The following is an 18005-nucleotide window of genomic DNA, read 5'->3' on the forward strand; positions in this document are numbered from 1 at the left end:
AAAAAAAAAAAGAGTTCTGAGAAATACAACAGTTAGCTCTGGATAGTGAGATTTTAGAAGATATTTTCTTCTTTTGTACTTTTCTGTTTTGTTTGTAGTTTTTATAAGAAGCATGTATCATTTGTTCTGAAATGGAAACAATATTAAAACAAAACAGTAATATTTGAGGCATCACCCTCTCTAGAGAATTAATTCTGCAATCTGTGGATCTCTTAAATAAAGCTAAAATCATAGAAAGGACTCTGAAAAACCACCTCATTTATCCCAATATCCTAGCAAAGAACTCCTGTTCCATCTTAAAAACTCATCAGAGAAGGAGTTCCTATAATTTTCCTCAACCACCCATAGTTTCCAAAACTTGTTATTTACCATTAGGAATGTCTTCCTTAGCTTGAATCTAAACACCTCTTGGCTCATGTCGTCTTATTCTATTCTGGGTCTAGAGGCAGGAGTGTTCATCTAGCCACATTTCCACCAGGGCCCTTTCCCCCTTTTTCTAATTAAAGGCCCTTAAAAAATAAGCTACCACATGAGACATCAGAAAGAAGGGGTCAGGCCCTCACATTGTGCATAGAAAGAAGAACAAGGTGAGCTGCTTTTAGATTTTAAAATAATAGCTTCTTTGCTTGAGCCTTCCTGAAATGGTAAAGTCCTTTTCCTGCCAGCTGGAGCTGCCCTAGAGAACTTTATTCCTATCCAAACAGTGGCATGGTTCCAGGTTATAAACAGCCTGTCCTTGCCACTGATCCCAGACCAATGTCTAATCTCAGGGTGGCAGATTTCTGGACACTCCCACCTTCTGTGACTATGTGCTGGTATGGCCCTACGATCCCAAACATCTGTCTAAATATTTCTAAGGTACCTGTCACTGTCATCTCAAGACACTCAAAACACTGTGTGCATTTCCAACTTGAGAGTGACTTTACCTTCTGAATCATCAAAAAGACATTAAAGGGTATTTGGTATAGTTTTCATGTTTAATGTTGAATCAGTAGTTGTCCTCCCATTTCTGTGGATCACATGTCTGGATATTTCTGAAACCTCTGAAGGAAGCATTCACAGTGATTTGTGGATGGTTTAGACGTATGGGGTGGAAAGAGGGATGAGTCATGCTCAGTGGGGAGATATGCAATCTAGACTAGAACAACTATGCCTTTGAAGTGAGGGCCTAGGTCAATGGTTGTCAGCAGTTTTACTGAGAAATAAAGTGAAATACTGAAGCAAACCTAGGGCAAGTAAAAATCATGATCCATGGCCTAAAGCAGCAACCACATTTTTTTTTTTTTTTTGTCTTTTGTCTTTTTCCGTGTCCGGCAACGGATCGCAACCCTCAGTGTTGCCCCCGTACCGGACCGGGGACCGGCAACGGGATCGCAACCGGACCGGCAACGGGATCGCAACCCTCGGTGTTGCTCCCACGCCTCGCTCAGCCAGTGAGCGGGAACCGGTCTGTATGTGGGATCCGAACCCTCGGGCGGGAGCGCCGCCGCACTTCCCAAGCGGTGCACTATCCAGTGCGCCACCGGGCCAGCCCAACCACATTTTTTTTTAAACATAGTTTATAGCTTCTTAATAAAGACAGGTTTTGTGGTGTTGTAGAAGGAGATCAGGTTAGGAATCAAAACACTTAGGTTTGGTCATTAACATTGTTTTTTGGTTTTGTTTTTTGTTTTTTCTTTCTACTGTGATAAGTCAAAACCTAGACATTAATTCCACATTTTTTTTTAAACATAGTTTATAGCTTCTTAATAAAGACAGGTTTTGTGGTGTTGTAGAAGAAGATCAGGTTAGGAATCAAAACACTTAGGTTTGGTCATTAACATTGTTTTTGGTTTTGTTTTTTGTTTTTTCTTTCTACTGTGATAAGTCAAAACCTAGACATTAATTTCTTCATTTGGAAAACTAGGAAAATAATGCCTGCCTTCCTACCTTACAAGATTATTACAGAAAAATTTTGTGAACTACAATTTATTATCAGCGTACATTAATGTTCGTGGTAGATGAAGTAATGGCATCACTTTGGTGGACATTTACTGCTTTTTCGGCATTACACATCTATTCTTCTTTTTTTGGTAATGGTATCCTAATTTACTTTGGGGAATTCTCCATATCATGATGGACTAGCCACTAAGAGCCCCTGATCACCCAAGGCTAAGAGGTGGACCACTAACCAAACTGAGCCAATTGGACTCTCTCTTCTGAGACTTTCATTCTTGTCTGGGAAAATGCAAGAACAGAAGAAAACAAAAGTTAATTTTTTCTGGCTTTGGAGCCCTAAAGATGTTGTCCACTAATTTCTGCTACATAGAACTTGGAGCATCTCTGGCAGGGCAGAGACTGTGCTATGTTCAAACCATTTTTGTTTTCTTCCTAGGCACATACAAAATGACAGAAGTGATCCATGTCATTACCAGATCTGACCCCTAAAATGTCCCACGTGACTTTCCTCACTCTGTGCAGCTGGGAGCAAAGATCTCCAACATGGCAGAGCCAAACAATGGGCAAGTCTAGACCCCCACACCACCACGTGAAAGAGAGCTACCCAGGTGAGCCTCCCGACCCACATCTGACTTTGATAAATGACATAATATACTTTTAGCGTAGTAAGTCACTGAGATTTGGGGGTTGTTTGTACAGAAGCTAACAAGTGTTACCTTCATATACTGTCCTTTTCTGAGACTCATTCTCCAGGCTTCCTTTCAATTTTGATATCCTTCCAATGAATTCCTTTTCTGTTTAAGTTAGCCAGAGCCCATTTCTGTTGCTCTCAACCATAGTCCCTGATAGACCTATCCCTGGTAATAATTTAAATAAGCAGATAAGGCATTATGACCAATGAGATTAATCCACATTATGTCACTTGACACTGTAATGCTGATTGTGTTGACACTTTACAAGTCAACAAATATATACTACTCAGCATTGACTAACACTTAAGAGGCACAAGGTAAGCATAAGTCACAGATTCTGCTCATTTGTCATTTAAAAAACATTCACTGAAGCTTCTTTATTCTAGACACTGCAGATTATCTGCTAAGCACTGCAGATAATAAGACAAATGGGAGGAGCTCATAGTCCAGTGCCATTAAGAAGCTCCCAATTTTGTAGGGGAAACCAAGACAAATACACACGCAGTGCCAATGTTATCCCTCACAAGAAGTGAAACTAGAACATAAGACCAGTAGGTTCTGTCCTTGGCCCTCTTAACTTTATATAATCTTCCTGGGTGACTCATCTACTCTTTCATGGTTCTGACTATCACTCATGATTCTCAAGTCTTTTGATCTCTAATCCTCACTTCTCTACTGAGTTCCAGACCTATATTTCTAATTGTCAGCAAGACGTCTCCACCTTGGTGTCCAACAGACACCTTATATTCAATGTGTCCCAAATCAAACTCATTCTCCTGCCTCCCCAACCTGTTTTCCCTCCTGTGTCCTCTCAGTTGATGGGAGAGCAGTCTACTCAGCTGGCTAGAAATCACGCTGTCCTCTTTCGACTCACTCTTCTCTCATTGTCTTTTAGACATTAGTCATCAAGATCCATTGCTTCCATCTCAGAAATGTTTCTGCATTGTCTCTTCTCAATTCCCTCCTCTGGTTCAGAACCTCACCCTTTCACCCATGCTGCTGCAGCAGCCCCATAGCTGACCCCTCTGCTCTGGCTCTTCTCTCTCTGATGTGTCACCCACCCTCATGCTAATTATTGTTTTAACCCTGAGAGCTAATCTCGTTCCTCTGTTAGCGTTTCTTCCCTGGCTCCCTCCCCTAAGTCTTCAGGATGCAGTCTAACCTTCCCAGTCTTACATGTAAGATGCTTCGCAGTCTTGTCCCATAAGCTTTTCCACCCTTACCTCTGTGAGTATCATGAGGAAACTAAATTCTTCTTAACTTTGCCTCTTATTTATCTCTTTAACTTAAATTTCCTTACTAATTCATCATCTCAAATTCCAAACAGTTTTCTGCTCTCCATTTTGTGATCATCTCCAAGAAGAACTAAGGTAGTCAACTCTTTCAAGCCACCCTCAATAATTTCTTTTCTTCACTCTGGTGGGGTTAGTCAGATTAGCCCTGACCTACTGCAAAAGACCACAGTTTATTCCTTCTGGCTTCCTTGTGAATGAGCATCAGCCTCTATGTTCCTGTAACCAATCTGCAACCCTATTTATCTCTGTCATGAGGACTGAACACCTGGGAGGTCATTTTCTAATTCATCAAGGTAGTCACATCACTTATGTTCATCTACTTTTTAATCTAAAATTTTTTGAATCTTAGTAAAGCTCAAAAGTAATTTAGTTGAGTATCTTTTCCTATGCTTAAGTGCCTGATATAGTAACTCTGATAAGACATTTTCCACCCTCTTAAATACTTCCAGGGACATAGAACTCACTACTCCTGAGAACACTTATTCTATCTTTAGATGTCTCCAGTTGTTAACAGGTCTTCCTCTACACTGATACAGACTGCCTCCCCCGTAACTTCCAATCCTGGTTCAGTTTTACCTAGGCAGGCAGAATTTGTTTCCAATACCTCTTCTACACAATTACACTTCAAATATTTAGAGACACTTTCCATTCTCCCTATCCCAAGTCCTCTTTCACTAGACCAAATCCTCCAACTGTTTCTCATATAAAATTCAATGACTGAACCAGTGGCTTATGGGTGCTGTAATTAGCAAAGTGTGGACCCCAGTTATCTTCCCTCTGAGATCTTCATCTTCTTGGGTGTGGACCTTAGAAATCAGGTTGCTCTCCTGGCCTGACATAACAATAATACCTAACAAATAGGCCTGCAGGATATAACAACCAAACAATTAGAATTTTTTAAACTGTGGCAGTATATTGAAAAATTTTATAAGGGGGTGTCAAGGCAAAGAAGACTCATAATATTGCTTTTGGAAAGTAAATACAGTACTTTGTGCACCCAGAAAATGTTCATAGATTTCAAATTAACCTCTTTAAATAAGTAACATAACTAGTGTTACCCTTAAAAGTTGCCATGACAGGGCCGGCCCGGTGGCGCACTGGGTAGTGCGCCGCTTGGGAAGCGCGGCAGCGCTCCCGCCCGAGGGTTCGGATCCCACATACAGACCGGCTCCCGCTCACTGGCTGAGCGAGGTGCGGGAGCAACGCCGAGGTTTGCAATCCCGTTGCCGGTCCCTGGTCCGGTACGGGGGCAACACTGAGGGTTGCAATCCGTTGCCGGACACAGAAAAAAAAGACAAATTATAAGGGGGTGTCAAGGCAAAGAAGACTCATAATATTGCTTTTGGAAAGTAAATACAGTACTTTGTGCACCCAGAAAATGTTCATAGATTTCAAATTAACCTCTTTAAATAAGTAACATAACTAGTGTTACCCTTAAAAGTTGCCATGACAAATTGATCATGCTTCGAACATTTCTAACTAATGTGTGACATAGCTAATTAGGTGCTTTTCTTCCCCAAGAACCCTAGCATGTTTCTGTTTATCTCATAGATACGCTGCTTCTACTGTGAGGAGTTTTGATTTGCAGCCTCCCCAGTTTTCTTTTATGATACTTTTCAGAGTAAAACTGATTTCTGTTCTTCATGTTTCTTCCCATCATTGGTGACCATTGTCATCTGAGCTTTCCTTTCACCCACCTCTCAAGTGCTGACCCCTTTTTGTCCTGAGGTTGGATCTTCACCCAAGTTGCTTTGTATGTTTTGAGCCAGAGGAATGCCCTTTATACACTTCAGCACATCCTCAGATGACAAAACTCTCACTCTATTCATTTCCCCACAGTTGCAAAACAACTAGAACCAAATTATTTAAAGTGGTTTTTACCTGGCCTCCTTTCCTGCACAAGCAATTACTTCTGTGCAAATGGCTGCCCCGGCCAAATAACTGTGTTCACAATTAGCTAATTGCAGGCTCAATGAGCCACTTGTTCCTTCAGACTTGGCTATCAGACTTGTGTGATTAAGCAAAAATCTATCTTTTTATTCCCTTCTGATTTACAGGGTCACAGCAGATCCGAAATCTGATCTCCCTGTGCTCTTGTACAATGTCAATATAAATAAGCTTTTTACTTCTTTATTTCCTTTTGAATATGTCATATATCCTTTCTTTTACAAGTCACAGCAGTTATACTTTATATACTGGACTCAAGGATTATGTTTGAATCAAGTCGGCCTCCTGGCAAGAGAGACCGTTATCACCTTAGTCCAATTTGTAAAATATGACTCCAAGGCATCACAATGGTTGTTTTGCCAAAGTTGCACGATCATGTTAAAGACTAAAAGCCCTAAATAGCAAATGCCACTTTTTCCCCAGGGATTTTCTCACAGGGGGTAAAAATCAACCTTCAACCTCATTTGCCCTTGTATATTCCCCCAAATTGCTGTCACCTGGTTTCTTGGAAGCTACAAAAATGTAATTTCTTTTGAAAAATGGCTTCGAGTATATATCCTGAACTACCTTTTCTCCTACAATTGTTGCAGTGTCTTTTCTTAATTTCTGTGTTTTATTCTAATTTTACTGTTCAACCAACACGTACAGAGTATAAAATATATGCTCAATTTTCAGTTTCATACAAGAAAGTCAGCACCCACTGACATTCCTGCAAATCTACAAAAGAGGAAAAGTAGCCAAAAGTAATGAGTTTTCATTTATGAAGAAATTAATATTAATAAGGATTAGATATATTTGCTTTGAGAACTTGGACACTTAGGTTTCAAGAAACTGCTTCCAGTTAAACACTACATCTTCTAAACAGCTCTTTCCACTGGGCACCTTCTACCACTAAACTCTCCAGTGCACAGCCGTCTTTCCTTACGATTGTCTAAGTGGAGGTAATTGAGTGGGAAAAGATTCCTGCTCTCTCTGGAGATCCTGACACATGAGTGAATTCTTATCTCTCAGCAGTCTCTACCCTGCTTCAAAGCCCTCTGGCATTTTCTTCAACAATTAGCATATAAAAGGACAAGTAAAGAATAACGGAAGAGAGAAATAAGGGTTAAAGGTGAAAGTGGAAAGGAGTGGGAAAAAACTAAGAAAGCAGAAGAAACATTCAGGACAACGCTAAAAAAGGGGGTCACAGCCTTCAAGAAATAGACATAATAAATGCAGCAGCTGCTTATAAAGAGCATATTCTAAAACAGGCTCATCTGTGCACAAAAGATAAAAACTGTATGCAACCTGCTGATACACACAGGGAGGAGAGGCAAGAAGGACACCATGCAAGCAGACGAAGATGAAAACGCTGCCTACAGTTTTCACTTACCCAACACCAGCAGTTCCACTGAGTCCTCATTTTTGCCCTCCAGGTCATCAGGAGTAGTGATAATGCAGTAATAGAGTCCGCTGTCTCCCCACATGAGTTTTCCAATTTGAAGATCTGCATCTATTATGACACACATACACACAAAAAAAAAAATTTAAAAAAGGAAGAAGGAAAAAGGATCCAGTCCTAAAACGCTGTCCTCTGAAAAAAAAACATTGAACAGTGGGGGGTTGGGAAGGACAGACCCCTTCTGGAGTGTCTGCAGTGTTCTATTTCTTTACTTGGATGGTGGCTGAAAGACGTTTGCTTTATTTAAAACAAACAAACAAAACAATAACAAAAACTATCATCCCTAATGTGAGAGAATTAAAGCACAGCCAGAAACCAGTCTAGTTCTTGTTCAGTTTTAGGAGTAGAAGATGGCTTTGACCAGATAAATTCCACAATTTTTCTGTACTCCTGGAAATAAGCTGACTTCACAGGAGTTCCTCAAAATTTGAATAATGAAATGGGTCATATCAGACTCTTGGGTCCTCTTGTCCAAAGCTTTAGGGAACAGGAGAAAGAGTAGAAGTAATACAAATCTACCTGGGGCTATAGGCATGGCATCCACCTGGCTCTGTAACTTGTATTCATATATCCCTTCTCCCAGCAGAGGAACTTCTCAGGAAAATCTGCTTTCCACATTTAGGAAAGGGCCATGAGGCTGATGTCAAGGTATAAGAGGTTTGACTGAAGAAGTTCTTCCACTAGAACCCACTTCAATCCAGTTCTGAAAACAAGCTCCTCAGACTCTAGGTCAGGCTCTGAAAAGACTGTTTCCAAAGCTTATCTCTGTGTGTTCTCTAGATATTACAACATCCATTTTTCCTCCCCTCACCATCCCATCAAAGCAATTTTCTAGGTCTCTTGATGCTCCCATCTCCCATAAAATGACAGCCTTGAGGAGCTGAAAGGGTGAAAGGCTGACCTCCCCATGTGTCTGGGAAAAATGGAACTAACCTCCCTCCCATTCCCTAGAATCAAAACAGGGTCATCATTACCGTGAACAATCGTGATCTCTCTGCCCCTGTAGAAATCTCCCAGGGTGACAGTTGAGCCCTGTTTTGAAGCTACTACTCGAACAGTCCTCCTGCTGTCTAAACAATCCAAGTAGGGGTCCCATTCCAGGTTTCTCTTGCTGAGAGATTGGGCCCGGGGAGAGGACATGCCCAAGGATTCCCCCATGCGATCCTGGCAGTAGGACTTGAACTTCCACTGCACGACAGCAGGCTGATGAGAGGACGTGGAGAAGTGGCAGCGAAGCACAGTAGGCTGGAAGAGCATGGCCACCTTCTTCTTGTCAGGCACTGTGACCTGAAGGCCTTCCACCATGGCTGCAAAACAGAATGAACGTGTCTAAGTGGCATCCATATTCTGGACCTCACCTCCCACCATGACTTTCCACCTCACTTCCCCAGCTGTTCCTTCCCTGTTTTTGCCATTACAATTAGGGATATCAATAGCCATCTGGTTGCATTATCCAGAAAGCTGCCCTCATTCCCTATATCCAACCAGTCACTAAGTCATGTAAACTTGGTCTCTTAACATCTTTAATATTTCTTCCCTCTTCTTTAACCCCACTACATCATTTTTGTTTAGATTCTCTTCATTTCTTGCTTATAATATTACAATAATCTCTTGTCTCGTCTCCCTGCCTTCAGTCTGTCAATATCCAGCACATTCTCCATGCTATAGTTCAGGTAATCTTTCTAATCTGTTATGGCTCTTTCTTAAAAACCTTCACTCATCCTCCATGGGCTTCAGGATGAAACCCAAGGCCCTTGGCAAGGTGCTCTGTCATCTAGCTCCTCTTACCTCCTCAACCTCACCGCTTGAAGCATCTCTTCTTGAGCACTGAGCTCCAAGAATATCAAACAACTAACAGTTTCCCTAAGTGGAACATGCTATCTCATACCTCTAGGTTTTTGCACATGATGTTCCCTGTTTCTGGAATGCTTTTTCCTTATGTCTTTCCTTGGGAAAATCTTCTCCATCTTTTGAAACCCAGTTCAAAGGCTCCTTTAAGCCTTCTCTGAACAACCAATCAGTTCGTCACTTCCTCCTCTGTGCCATCAGTATACCCAGCATTCTCTTCTAGACATTTATTATAAGTTTACAGGTATTTATTTTTATGCCTGTAACCATTGTCAGACTTGTCAGGTAAGGAATGTGTCTCATCTTGCTGCCCTAGCTTGTGAAGCCCATAGGTACTCAACAAATACTTGATAAATAATGACAATGAAGGCAGGAAGTATGACTTCAGGAGGAAGTGACTTCCCTTCCAGCTGGTGACCAAGCAAAGGGGAGAGAGATGAAGGGGGAAAGAAGTCTTTGAGAGAAACGGAGGATTTCAGATGAAAAGCAGTAGACTAAGTTCAAAAGCTTTGAAGGGTAATCAAAAAAAAGGGGGGGGGGAGTCTAAAAGCAGATGAGGAGTTTAAGTGGTAAAAAGATCCAACATGAGGCTTGGTGACCAAGGAAGTGAGGGATATTTCAGTGAATGAGAGGGGAGTGTTTGAGAGGCAAAGGGCCTATATGAGTTCAATGGTAAGATCTAGAAATTCCAAGTAAAGAAAACATAACTTCCTTGGTTAAATGGGAGAGTCAAGACTTTCTAGATTATTATCTAAGGTTAGAAGCAGAAATAGAATTGAGATGAGAGGCAGAAAACGGAATATGGAAACATGATAAAGAGGTTCTAAACTGAATACAGGAACCTGCCAAGGCAGTTTCAGGTAGCTTGGGGAGAGAGTTTCAACCTAGAACCACAGTGTAGACTTCGGACATGTAAGAATTGACTTTTTTCCCTGGGGTACTTCCTGTCCTTTATTGGTGCCAATGTTCACAACGACATCCTGCAATGCAAACTAACTTTCACAGCTCAAACATACATTTATTTATGAATATGCCTCTTTACTGACACATCCTTGACAAGAGCAAGAGACCATATTTGTATTCATGTCTTCTGATATCCAGACCAATAAAAAATTAGGTTCCAATTCCTGTTAGGAGAAAAAGGGTTCTGCACTCTGTGGAATTTGGAAGTGAATGCAGCAGTGTGTTTGAGATTTATCCAATCTCAAAGTGTTTTGGACCTATCATGTGCTCAATAACTACCTATGGAATAGATGAAGAAATAGATGAGCAAATGGGAATTTCTAGGACTGTGCAGAGGAAACTGGTTAAATTGAGTCATAGACAGCATGGCGTAGTAAAATAGTGTTGGCATCAAGTAGGCAGGGCTTTGAATGTCATCTGGTCATATACGAGGGGTCTTCAAAAAGTTCACGGAAAGATTCATATTATCTTTTATTTTTAATTCTATTTTTCCATGAACTTTTTGAAGTTCACTAGTGGCGAGGCCTTAATGAAGTTTCTTAAACAACCTGAGACTCATTTTCCTCACTTATGAAATGAGCATCATAATGTTGATTCCCAGGGGCATTAACACGTGTTATCTCATTGGCTACCTTCCGAGAGCAGACTCAGTAGAAGAGCACCATGGCAGGTAAAGAGCAGATCTCAAATGCTAATCTTCCCTCACTTTTCCTGCCTTTCCCTCACCTGCCATCCTGAATCCTGATGACCATCCACCACCACCAGCTTTGATTACATCCAGATTATGTACATCAGCCCCATCAAGGGGAAAATAATTCTATCTGGAAGTTCACTGAAGAACTACAGTTCCCACACTTCCCTTCACCACCTCCAAATGTTGATATGGCTAATCCCATTCTCCCTGCCTCACGCAGCTGAATTAGGAAAATAAACTTCTTTACAGTTCTTATTTAAATTCTATTGCATTAATTTTTTAACTTGGTAATTCTTTTTCAAATCCTTATTCACACCTTAATTTTTCAGGTAACAAACATGGGACAGAGATGTAAAGTAAATTCAGTTAGCAAGGGTTGAGGCTGGATAACCAATCACAGGCACTGTTCCCAGTACAATGCTGTGTGCTTGACCACACTGTTCTCTGTTCTGCTACCTGTTCAGGCTGTACTTGGGAAATCGCAATTCCTAGCCCTTCTATGATAAATAAAACCAGCAAAGGAGACAGGTGCTACACAAAAGTGCTGTGGGGTTTCTTTTTTATTTGGGTTTTTTTTTCAGAGAGAGAATTAATTATGAACTTAATTAATTATGAAGTCAAAGTTTTGTTCATTAGATAATTACAAAGAATAACCACCTCCCCGGCTCTGTTCTCTGTTAATGAGAGTAGCCACTTGACCAAGCCATTAGATCAATTATCAATTATTAATAGAGGTTAGTCAATCCTCAGCTTCTTCCATGATATACACATAAACTCATGCTCCAAAGAATAAGGAATACACTGTCAGAAACATCCCTTTTCATAACATGGATTTTGGAGACAGTCCTAAATTACCTCTTCCTAGCTACATGACCTCAGGCACATTACTCAACTCTTATGAATTTGTGTTTCCTCACGGGTACAAACAGAATAACAGTAGCTCCCTTACGGAGTTGTTGGAGGGTTAAATGAGATTTTATACTAAGTACTATAAACCTGGTATATAGTAAGCACTCAATAAATATAACTGCTGCTGTCGTTGCTGTGGCTGTCAAAAATATTCTGTTGACATTTGTGACATTACAAACGTAGAGCTGGGTGAGCACAGATATCAAGGTGTAAGATACTAAGTATATACAGGGCAGAATGGGCAGAAACTGCACAAGAATGCTAGAATATGTCACTAGGAGTTCAACAGTGACAGTGCCTGGGTGTGCTCATCACTGCACATCACTTGTGACCTGCTGGAAGTCAAGTAGAGAGTAGCCCTGTGTGAGTGTGCACACATGCATAGGCATGTATACAGGTGCAGGTATAGTGGGGATCCTGAGACTCTAAGCTAAGGATAGATCTGGACAGCTGGAGAGGACAGGCCTAGGAATTTCAAGTAAATGTCAGTTTATTGAATCTTTGAGGAAAATAAGAGTGAAGAGTTAGGATAAAGCTAAAAATGCCAATCTCTGCTTCAACTCTATAGGTTTCAAACTGTAATATGAATGCCACCCAATTCCCAAGCCTGCCTCAAGCAAGCTTATCAGGAACCCCATTCCCATTGGAGGGTGGGTCTAGAATTTCTCTTCTGGCCATAGCCCTGGACCCTGGGTGGAAGCTTAGGTTCCCTATGCTCACTGAGCAGCATGTCTTTCTTTCAACCTGTGTCTGCCTTATACTGATACTGTTTCCACCTTAGCCTCTTGATTTGCAATCCAGTCGTTCCACTGGATTCAGGGCAAGAACGAAGCCCTGCCCTGAACTCTAGCCTGCTTGCTTGGGGCTCTAACATCATCCCCTTCTCCTGAGGGTTGGATATTATTTCCGATACCCTTCATGCATGGCTTATCCAAATCTGAATCTGTAATGCTGCTATCCACCCAACTTCAAAAGTTACCTCTCATGGGACCCAAACGCCTACCCACAGATCAGGCCCCTCAGAGGTGGTAGCTAACTGGGGTGGAGACCAGGACTGTCAGTCCCTCACGGACACTAATGGTTGACCTGGAGACATTCTCCCTCTGACTCCCATTCACACAAGATCTGACTGGGGCTAGGATAGTATAATGAGCTGGGGTCCTACTTCTTACGGTTTTTGTTTTGTTTTTCTATTTTACTATTGGTCAGATGCCAAAAACCTAGTGTTTCTTATGCTGGAGCCTATATAGGCTAATAAGAATATACAACTATAATTTGAAATGCCATATAAGTAAATTAATACTTCTCAGCTCCTTTGTAGTTTTAAGCAGTCATTTGATCTCTAGGTTTTTGCACAAATCTTATTCACTGTCATGGTTTCAACTACCAGTTATGTCTCAGACCCTCAACTCCTCTAAGTCTCATCTGCATGTTTAACAAACACTTCGAATTAAAGATGTCTAAGACTCATTCATCATCTCTTCTCCCACCCAATTCTTGCTTATGAACCCGTCCTCCCTCCATCCCTAGCTCATTTACCAGTATACCACCTGTCCTATTGCCCCAAACAGAAATTTTAGCTTTGATGATTTCCTCTGTGACTCTAAACATATTCAGCTGATGACTGCTGTGGATTAATTGAATTGTTCCCCCCAAAGTCCATATATTAGAAGCATAATTCCCACTGTAACTGTTGAGGGTAGGAAATTCTATTATGGTAATTGAAAGCTGGGGTCTTGAAGAGGTGATTAAGTAGATGGTTTAATGGCAATGTTGGGTGTGGTTCTGAGGGCTTTAAAAGGAGAGCACATGAGAATCTCTCTCTCTCTCTGCTCTGCCATTTTCTGCCATGTGAGACCCCTGCATTGTGGTAAAGCCACCACCAAAGAAGACCTTCATGAGATGTGTTCCCTGGACTTTGGACTTCCCAGCCTCTGAAACTATGCAATAAATATTGTTTCTTTATAAATTATTCAGTTTCAACTATTTTGTTATAAGCAACAGAAATGGACTAATATAACCACTAAATCTAAATATCTCTTAAATCTGATTCTCTTCTATTCCCACTGTTACTCCCTTAAATTAGGTTTCCATTCCCGCTACTAGATAATAGTTGTAAAATGCTTTCTATGTGTCAGAGATTGTGCTAAGCACTTTGCATTATCATCATTAGAGACAGTCATGTTTAGAAATTTTGTATAAAGCTTACCCATCTCTTAACTCTTTAAGTCCCCAAAGGACGATTTGACTTCAGAATTGCCCATTCCACATTATAGCTTGGCCTTCAGACTCCTGAGGTTTTTCTTCATTCACTATGACAATACAAATCTTTCTTTTCCTGCCTTCAAGTTAGGTTTTCCTGAATAAATTCATCTTTTCTTTTCACATTTTTAACATGTTGTCCCAATTTCCTAAGATACTTTTAAAGACTAGTTGGCAGTTTTTCTAAGTATAGAAGATAAATAAGGGGTGTTCAAACATTTCATCTACGTTTGGTGCATAGTCCAGACAAGGAAAGAAAACTTGTCCATCCCTTAGTAGCATTATCAGGATAGTAGGAAAGCATTTTTGGAAATGATCACCTACAGGCAAAAGGCTTAAAGACAAAGAAAATGCACCTTGAATCTTTTTTTTTTTCTTCCAGAAATAGGAACCATTCATCTTCTTGATGCACTTGGCTTAAAAAATAAAATGAGAAGGCTTTACCAGGAATAGTAGACATTACCTTGGTATCTGCCTATTTTCTGAGCCTCGTTCTCCAGCTTTCCCATTGATTCTGTGAGTTAATCAACTTCCTTCCAATAAATTCCTTTCTTACTTAAATTGGCCAGAATCAGTTTCTCTTGTTTGCTACCATAGTACTTGATCGCTTGATCCACTTTAGGGTTAGGGTGACCAGATATTCCATTTTGAGATTTAAAAAACATTATAGCATTCCTGTATGTTTTCCCCCCAAGAGTCCCAAAAGGCAGCAATATGTCCCCCTTTCCAACAGGGCTATGGTAAATGCCAGTGCTGCACTTGCCCAAGTGGGCTTTGCTCACAGCCTAGTTAATATTTGCTGCCAATAACTCCAGTGCTTGTGCACACAGCACTTGCCATTCTTTAAGCATATTTTCTGTGTCCAATTGTGCCATGCTTTCCCATTCTCTGCTAGATAAAAGCCAGAAACATAGACTCTTTCTGTCTGATTTGTCTCATCTTCCACAGATCTGAAATGAACTCATGGGTGATGTCTAGCTGGCTTACATGCTGTTCCAATGGGACCAAAGTGGTGCTAAAGGAAGTCAGTATTTACCCTGCAATGTAGAGGTATTTTGGAAACTGTCTTGGTTCATTCAGGTGGGTCAGATTTCTGTGATGGACCAGCCATTTGGATAGAATAAACTCTAAAAGAGCTCTTGTCAAACTTTAGCAATTTATTGTCTGTGTTTCCTGTCTATATCTCTCTCCTGAGCCTGAGACCCAGGTACTTAACTTCACTCTCCTCAAACTCCTCCCTCTGTAGATAGAAACACTAACCATTTCACTCTTCCTTTTAGTGATAGAACTTCCCAGGTTTTAATTTGGCCAGCCAAGCCAGCCAAGTACAGTCCTAGCCTCTCTTGCAGATAAGTGTGGGCATGTCACTAAGTTCAGGACAAAGGGATGTGAGGAGAAGTGATGTGTGCAACTTCTGGGTCACCTCTCTAAAGACAGGATGCTGGCCCTGGAACTCTACTATCCTTGCTCCTCCTAGCTGAGAAATAGCTGTGACTGGAGCATTCTTGGGATCCACATGTTAGAAATGGTAGAGTTATCTCCACAGATCTGGATTGTTACAGGAGAGAGAAATAAATTATTTTGTGTGAGTTATTATATTTTAGGGTCTCTTAGTTATAGCAGCTTAGGTTATACTTTAACTAATATAATGGGAAAAAAAAAGAAAGAAGAAAGGAAGGAATGTTGGTTCATCTCCCTCCTTTAACGTGTTTCTCCTTTAGGTTAGTTCATGTCCATGAACGGTATCCCTAGCAACCCCAAGACAGAAACGTGGAGGCACTTTGATATTCCTTACCCTTCAACTTTCATATCCAACCAAGCCAGTCCTACTTCCTCCATTTCTGGCCACTTGGTCATCTTCTCTCATCCTCATTATACTGTATGAGTTCAGGATCTCACTGCATCTCGCCTCACTTTCTGCAAGGGCCTCCTAGTTGGTTTCTGCTGCAAGTCATGCCCACATCAAAGCTACTCTCCACACTGAGGTCCAAATGATATTTCTAAAACACATATCTGATCATGGCACNCCTTTTTGTCTTTTTTCGTGTCCGGCAATGGATCGCAACCCTCGGTGCTGTGCCCGCACCTCACTCAGCCAGTGAGCGGGAACCGGTCTGTATGTGGGATCCGAACCCTCGGTGGGAGCACCACCACGCTCCCAAGCAGCACACTGTAGCAGTGCGCCACGGGCCGGCCCGAGAGCGCTCTTTTTAAAACACATATCCAATCATGTCAGTTCCCTACTTTAAGGTTTCCATTGATTCCCTATCCCCACCAGGATAAAATTCAAATGCCTTGAAATGGCCTATAAGGCCTTCTCCATGACTTGGCCCCAAGCATGCTCCAGCCATACTGCAATATTTTCCATAGTTTGATTATAAGTATGTTATTCCCTCTACCTGGGGAAATATTAGGGCGTGTAACTGAAGACAGTCCTGGGAGTCAGACAGAGAAGCACTAAGAGTGGGTTGTGCACACACGAACAGGCAAGGGCTGGCATAGTGGGAAGGTTGGGACTCTGAGTCCAGGAACTGGTAACACCATATGGAACTTGAGTTTCAAAGCTCTTATAAAGAAATGTATAGAGGTGCAGAAAGAATCTGTGCTTCATCCTATAAACTAAAGCACATATTCCAGAAAACTAGAGAGAGGCAGGTTAGGGAAGAGAGCAAAAGGTAATGAGGTAAGAGATTATATTATATAGAACACACCTGTAAAAATTAGACCTCTTAAATAAAGATAAAATAAAAATAAAAATAAAGGATTCCTGACTGAAAGGAGCACTGGATGGCATACTGAAGATCATTCCTGGTTTTCTACATTTGCAGAGGAGGGAGTAATCATTCCTAGAAAAACAGACTATTCTCTCAATATTTTTTGTGCCCTGATTGCCAGGAAATCTGCCCTTGACTATCTAATTTTAATTCAATCAAAAACATATTTTAAAACACTATGCTAAGTCCTGGCAAAACAGATTTAGAAAACCAGTCTCTGATCTTGGGATATTCAATATAAACTTGGTTTCTAACAATAAGATCCCTGAAGCCAGGGATGAGGATTTGGTTGACTTTGGATCCCTAATATAAGTAAAGGCATAGAATATAGCTGAAGCTCAAAAAAATGTGGAATAAATCAATGAATGGATGAACAAATGAACCTGCGAGTCTGAGGGGCCTTTCTTAGCAGGTAGGTCCCAGTGCAAAGAATGGGTTCTGGCCAATAACTAGAAAAGCTGCCTAAAGGTAGAGTGATGAGTGACAGCTCAGAGCAGCAGCCCCCATCTCAGCTCATCACCAGGGGTAGGTACCTAGTCACCAGGTGCTATTGTTTAAACGTCCCCTCCAAAACTCAATTTGAAATTTATTTGCCACTGTGACAGTATTAAGAAGTGGGACTGTTAAGAGGTGGTTAGGTTACGAAGGCTACACCCCAATGAATAGATTAATGTCGTTATGGCAAGAATGGGTTCACTATCACAAAAGTGGGCTATTACAAAAGCAAGTTTGGCCCTCTCTAGCTCTCCCTCTAAAGCATACTCCTTTGCCCTCTTGTCTTCCACCATGGGATGGCGCAGCAAGAAGGCCCTCACCAAATGTGGGCCCCTTGAGTTTGGACTTCTCAGCCTCCAGAACTGTAAGAAATGAGTCTCTGTTCTTTATAAATTATCCAGTTTGTGGTATTCTCTTATAGCAGCATGAAACAGACTAAGACACCAGGCTAGGGAAGATCTGCTCCAAGTAGAGACAATGTCTCTCTGCATGTGGCAAAATAAGGTCCTGCCCCAATTCTTATGTAAAGAAAAGGATTCTATATATGACAAACTGTGTTCTTGTGAGAATAACAAAAGCAGACTTTAAGGCAATGCTATTCTTATTTTTAGCACTTTCATTTTTTTCAAAGCAAGTTCCTTTTCCCTACTAGTTGTAAGCTATTCCTGCCAGCATCATTGTGAGGCAGATCTATAAGCACAACCCCATTTTAGAGAAACAAAGATTGCTGCTAAAGGTCATGGAAAA

At 41.1% G+C, this 18005-nt stretch overlaps 1 protein-coding gene across 1 annotated transcript in view; it reads right to left on the minus strand.

Moving 5' to 3' along the window:
- The window catches only part of ILDR2 (immunoglobulin-like domain containing receptor 2), a 62016-nt gene that overhangs the window by 35617 nt on the left and 8394 nt on the right, over positions 1–18005 (minus strand). Inside the window, exons 2-3 of the mRNA XM_008590107.1 lie at positions 8288–8620; positions 7245–7364 (exon numbers count right to left, since the gene is read on the minus strand). Coding sequence (XP_008588329.1) covers positions 7245–7364; positions 8288–8620 — 453 coding nt within the window. The remainder of the gene's footprint in view (positions 1–7244; positions 7365–8287; positions 8621–18005) is intronic.

The sequence above is a fragment of the Galeopterus variegatus genome, unplaced genomic scaffold (assembly GCF_000696425.1).
Source record: "Galeopterus variegatus unplaced genomic scaffold, G_variegatus-3.0.2 Scaffold5846, whole genome shotgun sequence".
In the NCBI taxonomy this organism is placed as follows: domain Eukaryota; kingdom Metazoa; phylum Chordata; class Mammalia; order Dermoptera; family Cynocephalidae; genus Galeopterus; species Galeopterus variegatus.